This window comes from Alnus glutinosa, chromosome 7, assembly GCF_958979055.1.
Source record: "Alnus glutinosa chromosome 7, dhAlnGlut1.1, whole genome shotgun sequence".
NCBI lineage: Eukaryota > Viridiplantae > Streptophyta > Magnoliopsida > Fagales > Betulaceae > Alnus > Alnus glutinosa.
This window is the reverse complement of record NC_084892.1, coordinates 5,271,551-5,280,846: the sequence shown is the minus strand read 5'-3', so window position 1 is coordinate 5,280,846 and position 9,296 is coordinate 5,271,551. Positions and strand designations below refer to the sequence as shown.

Here is a 9,296-nt window from a genome sequence, read left to right as displayed (position 1 = left end):
TCTATTTCTTCTTCTACCTATAGGATTATTTTTTTTTTTCGAAAAAAAAAAAAGAAAAAAGAAGAAAAGGAAAAAAGAAGAGTCGTGCCCGTTTCCTTTACCACTCTTTATCTTTATTATATACACTTCAAATTAAAACAATAAAAACTTTGTCTTATATATGGGAATTCAATCTTTTGATCACTGCAAGTAGACCCATCGGCATGTGAAATCAATTGTATTTTTAATTGGTTAGTTAGACACGCACTTAATGTGTCTTAAAATTAGTTTTTATTGTCTCTTAACTGCTGCAACTGTTTTTGTCCTAAAGTGATTCATAACAAATGAATCAACTATATATCAGTCCGTCGAGAATCATCTGTAATTGTAAGAGGTCCCGATCAAACGGGTTTTTGGATAATCTGAATACATGTTTGGACGTGAATCTCATCGATCAGGGGAGATCCCTACACTCGATTCCTCGTCCAAATAGTTAATCATGGAGCTAGCTCCTACAAGCATCTTGTTGAGGTCGTTAATTAATGATACCCAATATTATAGGTTGGGTGAAACAGATCGAACCTGTATATAGACTACTTTGGCTTGCCCATGGTTTTGCTTTTGTTTTAGTTAATTTATGAATAAACTAATATGGTATCTTAATAATGTTCTTTCTAAATATTGGATGCAATTGTGTCCAAAATACATTACCAGCAGAAAGCATCTCACTTATTAATTAGAGTCAAAGAGCTAATTATTCTCGCATTATTAATTTCTTTGAATGATTGAATCACATGCTACGTACTTGGTAGCATTTTAATTTGCACATGCAGTCAGAACAGTCTTAACTGTTATTTAAGGTCCTTCCGTCCTTGCATCTTTATATATATTCTTTTTTTTTTTTTTTACTTTTATCGATGAGTTGGAGGGTTGTACAACACTAGTTATACACTAGTAGTGTATGAATCTTTTCTTAAAAATTTAAACCGATAATGAATTGTTGATTCAATCTTTCAATTAGCATTAATTTTTAATTATGTGTGAGAAGTGCAGGAATCATTCATTCACGTTTGATTGATTTTTGCTCAGAATAAAAAAGCAAACTGAAATTGCAATTTCCTTTTTTATTGCATGTTTTCTTGATAAATAAAACAAAGTGCATGCACCGCACAAGTAAAGTACTCAGAACTCATCTGATATTAGACAAAGCTCAGGAAAAGTATTATAAAAATATTGATTAAATGATTAAATAAATTATTTTTTATTGTTTTAAACTTTGAAATAAATTATATTAAAATTTTAATTAAATAATTAAATTAAAAAATTAAAATAAATGATGATTTAATAGAAACGATGCATAATTAACTGGATTTCAGATCTGCATTTCTTTTTTCTTTTCTTTCTTTTCCCCCTCCCCCAATTGAATAGATCGAAAAGAAAAAGAAAAAGACAGAAGAAGAAAAAAAAAATATGGGCATTTCTTTTGTTTTCCCTTGGTCTTTGATGTCTATAGGATCCCCTCTACGGCCTAGTGATGTGAGCAATGAAAGAATCCAACTCCATGCATGAAACTCCACCTCTGTCCAAAGAGCGCCTGACAGCACCGCCCAAATCCGCTGCCCTCTTCCTTATCACATCCCCTTCTCTCGATGCCATCAACATTTTCAAACCATTTTCCACAGACCTTGACGTCACTATCTGATCCAGATGGGACCACTCCTTCACGACAATACCAACTTTCAGCAACTGCGCTATCAGCACTGCGTTCCTCGGCTGGTCGGACGCCATCGGCCACGCCGCTATCGGCACTCCCATGGTGATGCTCTCCATGCAAGAATTCCATCCACAATGGCTCATAAACGCTCCGGTTGAAGGGTGGCTTAGAATTTCCAGCTGAGGGGCCCAGTCTCTCACCACTATTCCCCTCTCTTTAACTCTCTCTTCAAACCCTTTGGGAACCGCAGCCTTTCTAACTTCTCCATTGAAAACATCTCCTTTGTCAGCATCCCTCAATACCCAGATGAATTTTTGCTCGCTTTGCTCCAACCCAATTGCCAGCTCCTTTATTTGCTCTTCTTCCATGGTGGTTGTCGTCCCAAAAGACACATATATTACCTATTAGAATAAAAATTAAACAAATGATTAAATCCATAGATTAGCTTAAGCTTTTGAAAAAAATTGTGATATAACATAATATCAGTGTATAAGTTTTGAGTTTGAAGTCTATATATCCTCGTCATTCACCTAATTAATATTCTATGTGTTACGTCTCACCGTAATTAAAGCGTGAAGAGAAGTGTTATAGCATGGATTAAGAGCCTGTTTGGAATTTAGGAAATAAAGTGTTTGTCTATAGAAAAAGTTAGAAATAACTTTTAGGAAAAAAAAATCTAATTTTTAGCTTTTAAGTTTAACGATTGAATTAATCTTAAACTAAGTGGTGATTTGCCGTACCGAATTAGGGGCCTGTTTATGCAACCAGTCCAAGCACTTGTGCCGTCCAATATTTGAACTGATCTTCTTTTCAGGTATCCTGACTGGATTGAATGGCCCAAGAGCCCAGTGCTTCTTGTCTCCACGTATCTTTTCCATCAAATCCAGATAGGGACCTTCTATGATCCTGCATGTGTTGTAGAGTCTCCCAGAGCTCAACTTTTGGAAGTCACAGTGAAAAGCAATGAAGTCCAAGAACTCGTTCGTGAAGCAACTTTCAAGAGACGGAAGGTCTTTCGGGATATTGTTATTCTTGCCGCCGTCTGCTTCTAACGACGGTACTTCTTTTCCCATTGCTTCCCACAAATACAAGAACAAAGCAAAAGCCGACACGCTGTGGAAAGTGTACGACTCGGCGTTTGGGATGGCAACCACGTCCTGCACCACGTACGCCATCATGGAGTCGTTGATGACGACGACTCTTCTCGCTTTGGACGAAAGTTCACGTAGAAGCGCGCCCACGGGCTGACGGAGATGCAAGGAAGCGTCGAACAATGGCTGTAGATGCGAAGGGAACTTGTTTGGCGCGTTGGGGTTGGGAGGAGGGGAGACAAAAGGCGGGATGACGAAGTCGTGGAAATGGATGTTTGAAACTGAGCTTGGGTCGCAGCCATGGAGGCGGAGCATGGCTTGGCGGTTGTGGATGGAGGAGGTGGCGTAGTGGACGGGGATATTGTAAGACAAGATAAGGCGGGAGAGGTGGAGGAGCTGGTTCAGATGGCCTTGCGCTGGAAACGGCACCATCACCACCACCACCTCCGCTTGCTTTTGACCATTGCTGCCCTGGTTTTCATGGTGTCGGTAATTAGCCATTGATGAAAGTTGGACTATTTGTGTTGGGTGTTTCTTTGGGGTTTGCATAATTTTTTTTTGGTTGTTTCGGGGCTTTTATAAGCAAAAGACGAGTGGATTTGTTGGGACGGAGTAATTCTATTCAGTAAATTTTGCGTTCTAATTGCGATGAAAAGGCAGTAAAATTTAATTATTAATTATTATTATTCGTAAGGGTTTATTTAATAATTAATTTTTATTATTATATTATAAAATTATATAACAATCGTATAATAATTTACTATATAATAAAGATGAAGTAATACTAGATATTGTGTTTTTATTTTATTATTTGACTAATTTTTATTCTGTTAAATAAAAAATAAAAAAAACAAAAAAAAAACTTATCATGATGGATTATGAATGTTAAATCGATATTGTTGGATAAAAATATAATTTTTAATATTTTTAATTAAATAATGATGAATTAAATTGCAATTTGTCGTTAACTTTAGACTTAAAGGTGTATTCGATAATTATAATGTCAAATCATTGGTTGTCAAAAATGGCAAAACACTGTGACTCGCAAGGTACATATGTACTTTACAAGGAAAGGAAAGGCAAAATTGAGTAAATGCGCTTCAAGCATGGATCTCTCTCTCTCTCTCCAGTGCCATGTTCAAACAAAATAAATTTTAGGAAAAATTAGAAAAGTAAACATAATTTTCTTAAACTATTATCTCATTCATAATATTTCTCTCTTAACTATAAACCGTGTCAATTTTTTCATTTAAACTATCGAAAAATGTTAATGTTCTCTCTAATGACAAAAATATCATTCATAAAATTATTAAAGTTAAAAAAAAAAAACTAAAAAAATTATTAACAAAATATAAAATAACAAAAACTTATACAAAAAAACTAAAAACAAAAAACAAAATAAAAAATAAGAAACGGGTTTTTCTTTTCCTTTGTTTTTTAAATTTCAGTTATTTTTTCATTTTTATTTTTCGTTCTTTTTCTTCTTCTTTTTTTTCCCCTTTAATTTTATTTATTTTGTTTTTTTTAAAAAAGTTATTTTTTTAGTTTTTAGTTTTTATCTTCTTTTTTTTTTAATTTTTTTTTTAGGTGTTTTTTTTTTGAATTTATAAAGACAATTTTGTGTTGTTGAAAAAAAATTAAGGTTATTTTTTGTTTTTTTGTTGGTCCTAGGGGTGACATTGACATGTTTTAATAGTTTGAGAAAAAATATTGACACAATTGATAGCTGGGGAGACATTGACAATTGAATGATAGTTTAAGGGAGAGATGTGTACTTTTTTTTCCTAAAAATTAAATTTGAGCCTAAATATGGTTTCTATTTTTTAAAGAAAAATAATTAATAATAAATGGTGGTAGTGTTTTTTTTTTTCCTTTTATTTGATACTTAGATTACTGTTATAATTATTAATTATCATTCTAATAATAAATGTTTCTTTGTCATCACAAATTACGTTGTTTTCCTTTTATTAATAATTAATGTTGTTTGCTTTACTACTTTCCTTTTGTTTGTCCCTACGGGCTACAATGATGAATAGCAGTCTCTTCAATTGTACAGATCGAATTGCATTCACGCGAATTCCGTGTGAAAGTTGACTTGACTTGATTTTCTCAAGTCACGTGGCTACAGCCTACAGGATTTGTGTTTTTTTTTTTGAATTTTGATTGACAACCGACTTCATCTTTTTGCCGACTATTAATTTCTATAAAAAGACGGCTTGCCTAGCCTGCAACGTGAAAAACATTGAAAAAAAAAATTAAAAAAAAAAAAAAAAGGGTTTTCTTTATGGTGATGCATGTTCATCCTTTTCCGTCCGCTGCAAATAATAACATTTGTAATCAATTGGCCGTAGATTCTGTTGAGGCTCAGGTGATCGACAGTATTGGATCGGTCGAGGATGAAATTGAACCTGAGGAGCTACAAGAGGACGGCCGGCAATGAGGCACTACTGGGGGCATTCTTTCGCTTGCTCTTTTCTTTCTACTTTTAAGTTTTTCTCTTTTTATTTTATTAAGAGTATTTATTAGGGCACATTAAAATCTTTTTGATTGTTTGGAGAAATATTGTCCCAATTAAAAGTTTGAAAAATATTTTTCATAAGATAAGTGGGTGGGCCATTTTGCTTTGTAAAATTATCATAAATGGTACTCGTTGATATTTTATAAATAAACATGGTATTTTTGTCCAAAACCTTAACGGCCCGTCACGTCAAATTTATCAAATAACTGCCGCCACATTAATAGTACCACTTAAAAATTTTAAAAAAATTATAGGTAGTGGAGGCGCCACTTTGGGGTGGGTCAAAGTGAAAAATCCCCGTGAGAAGGAGAGAGTTAAATCGATAATACAACCATCGATCTCCACCTGTGCGGTATGGGACTGCCTTGTTCAACGAATTTGCCACTTGGAGAAGTGAACTAAGACTCCAACAATTATTTGTCTCCTGGTGGCCGGGCCTACTTATCTGAGACATATTCAGACAGATAATGCATGCAGAAATTGGCAGAATCAACTATGCATCACCGTGTCAAAGTATTAAACACCAACAAGTTTAATCCTTTTACCAATTCTGTCAGCATCAGCAAGCAGTAAGTTTTTGGTTCCTCTGGGTTAGTTCTGCACGGGGAGTTCTATTGCTTCGGGTTTCTTATGCAATGAGAGTTCTACTGGCCGGCACTAGCCACTGAAACTCTATTAATTCAACATAAAATTTATCTGTATTTTCTTTTGTTGAACAACTAGTGTTAGATGAGATAAATGGACAAAACATGTACGTGTTGAATGAGCCGGATTTTAGTTAAGAGTTTATTGTTAATTTATATTGAGAAAATTCCCTCTGCCACTGTTTGAAATGGAAGAGATAGAATTTAATTAATGAAATTAGATTTCGGAATTGATTGACCAGTCATAGACCGAGGTGGCTGCTATCAAGGAAAAGAACAAAGAGCATTAATAGCTGAAGATTATTTCATTTATTAAGATCTTGGTAATTAATTGTCTACCGTCGTTAGAATTGAAAAACAAGTACAATAGGCAGGGGCGGAGCCAGCTTTTAGGCTTTGGGGGGGGCCAAAACTACAAATTTTTTAAAGAATAGGGATAAAAATTATATTTGTTCTTTTTTTTTTTTAGATTATTTTTTTTGGGGGGGAGCCCTTTGGCTTGGGGGGGCTCAAGCCATAGTGTGGCTCCGCCCCTGACAATAGGGAGTGGATGATTTGATCCCCGACTTCGGCTTGCTCCTAAATATAAGACAGGACATGAAGGTGAAGTCGGATCTTCACCCCCTGAGTAACTTTTATGGAAAGGAGTTAAAGGAAAAGATTTGAAATATCTGCAGACCATAAATGAGGGTACGGAAGTACAGATGATATATAAGAACAACATTTATTGAGGTAACACACACTCTCTCTCTCTTTGGAACATTTTGGCTAATTCCTTTCTAACTTGACCTTTGGAGGGAGCGTCACCGGAACAACCCCGACACGCTTTGTTTTGCAGATTCAAGGTAAGAAACAGAGTTTGGAGGTTCCATTTGGTGTATCAATTCTTTTGTTGCAATCCAATCTTCTGTTGACACATCACTGCGGAAAATTCGACATCAACAATTTAGTTAGTTAGTTGTTATGCAACACTCCCGCTCTATATTAGAAAAATGAATACCCCGGCCCCATAATTTGAGTGGGTAGTTTATAAACTAGTAATGAGTTCTAAATCCCGCATTACTTAATTATTTAGTGAAATTAAATTTTATAAGAAACTCTAAAAAAACTATAAATTGAATAATTTTTTGAATTGATAATGTAAATATGAGTATCATTTTTTCTTACGTCATTACATATTAACAAAGCACACGTGGATGCGCATGGAAAAGTATGGGGGCCATCGGCGACAGCTCCTACTCCTAGACATTAGGACGTGCTGCCGGTACGTACGGGTCTCTTGTCTATCGGGTTAAGATAAATTGACTCGGAATTCCATTACGACTTGTCGGAGTAGATGCACAAAACTTTTACACTCGTTAAGGCTAAGCTAGCTAGCTCTAGCTTTTGTGAAGATCGAAGACGCTGACGTGACACTTAGCAACCTCACACGTCGATCTCCAACTGAGAGAGAATTAACAGATTTCAATTTCATTATGTTCCAACTGACGTAAAAGAAAGAGGGTATATTAGTTGGCTATGGGCTTTACATATAGCAGTTGGCTGGCTAGCTCCTACTCATCTTTTATCCCTCAAGACAAATTATTTTCACAAGGAGATTAATATTAACGTACACCATTTGTTTTTAGTATAAATAATGGCGGTATTTATATAAACCCAAATAAAGAAGATTTATTGAAGAGATTTGTTTGGATACACCAATTATCTCTATTTAGATTGTGACTTCATCTATATATTAAACTATTAAAGGTATAGGAAAAAAGAAAAATGAAAGGAGAGTATACCTCCCATAGTCTGATCTTATTAACTTGATATGCATGGCCCATAGACACTACTCTGACTAGAGGTGTGCAAAACCCGCAGCACCCGCCCCGCCCCGCAGCTCCCGCCCCACCCCGCCCCGCAGAGGACCGGGTTTTCAGGTTTTTTTGCGGGTTAGGGTCTTAATTTGAGAAATTTATGCGGGGCGGGTTGCGGGTTTAGCCTTTTAAAAAATGCGGGTCCCCGCCCCGCCCCGCCCCGCCCCGCACCGCACCGCACAAAGTAGAAAAAAATAAAAAATAAAATAAAAAATGGATCCACTAGCTTATTTTATTGTGTGAGGAATACAATTTTTATGGTTCAATTTCATGGAATGTTAAAGTGTACACATTTTTATTGTATTGTTATTTGAAATAATCTTTTCATTACTTCTGAAAAAGACAAGAAAATTGATTACATGGAATAGTGAAATATTATAACTTTTTATTCTTTACATTTATTCAATTATGCTTTGTTGATGGGAGAAAATAGAAATCATGTTTTTTAGAATTTTATCTTATAATTAATAGGGCTTTTAGTTTAAAAGGCTAATTCCATGGAAAATGTTCTTGAATGGAAATTTGAATTTAATTTTTTATTTAAAAAACTAGTATTTTATTGAATTTTTATTTTTTTACAAAATAAAATCAAAATTACGTAAATGCCACTCAAAATACCCGCCCCGCAATACCCGCAATCCTCGCCCCGAGCGAACCCGCCCCGCACGGTTAGTCTTTATAAAGTGCGGTTTGCGGGTTGGAAATTTCCAACCCGCAAAGGTGCGGGGCGGGGCCAAAAAAGGCGAAAATCCGCCCCGCCCCGCCCCATGCACACCCCTAACTCTGACCGTTGGAGTGGCATGGGGTATTTGATGCGGATAAAAATTCTCAACAATTTTGTTGTCAGAGATTATCTCTATTTAAAATGGATTGTGACTTCATCGGTTAATCTATTAAATGTATAGAAAAAAAGAAAAAGGAAAGGAGATTATACCTCCCATAGTCTAATCTTATTAACTTGATATGGCCCATGGTCTCTAATTTGACTATTTGAGTGGTGTGGGAGTGTTTGATGCGGATAGAGATCTTTAACAACTTTTGTTGTTTGAATTGCTAGTAAATGTGAGAAAGTTTAGCTCTATAAGACCTACCTATCCAAATAAGTAGGTTGGCAAACAAATCTCATATTGACTCTCTCACAATCACTATTCAAATTCTTAACAATTTGAACAAAAAAAATTGTTGAAAATCCTAGTCTCGTGCATGCCTACTGTTGGGAAATTATCATCTCCTAAGCAAATGGGCCTATATTCAAACCAAAGCCCAGTTGGCCCAACTTGATCCACTCAATCACTAGGATTTAATAGAATCCTATAACACATTGAAGGCTATGTTTGTAACACATGGGATAAGATACATGATTAAAATATCCTATGAAGAGTGTCTCACTCTCCCACTCAACCTCTATCTCATCTCACTAAGAGTGTAGATTACGAAGAACACAGGGAATCAAAGATCTACTTGTCACTAGACTTAAAACTGTTCTAACAT

At 35.4% G+C, this 9,296-nt stretch overlaps 1 protein-coding gene across 1 annotated transcript; it reads right to left on the bottom strand.

Annotated features, from left to right (window-relative positions):
* Positions 1–1,337: 1,337 nt before the first annotated feature.
* LOC133874345 (zeatin O-glucosyltransferase-like) lies at positions 1,338–3,338 on the bottom strand. Its single transcript, XM_062312242.1, has 2 exons — positions 2,434–3,338; positions 1,338–2,094 (listed from the first exon to the last, which is right to left on the bottom strand). Exons 1-2 carry the CDS (start codon positions 3,331–3,333, stop codon positions 1,501–1,503), a joined length of 1,494 nt encoding a protein of 497 aa, XP_062168226.1. The 5' UTR covers positions 3,334–3,338; the 3' UTR covers positions 1,338–1,500.
* Between the last annotated feature and the right edge of the window lie 5,958 nt (positions 3,339–9,296).

Excerpts from the sequence above, each read along its gene's own strand:
- LOC133874345 (XM_062312242.1), bottom strand. The coding sequence starts at position 3,333 with ATGCAAACCCCAAAGAAACACCCAACACAAATAGTCCAACTTTCATCA. Across the intron at positions 2,095-2,433 it reads ATAAACAGGCCCCTAATTCG|GTAATATATGTGTCTTTTGG; the intron begins GTACGGCAAATC and ends TTATTCTAATAG.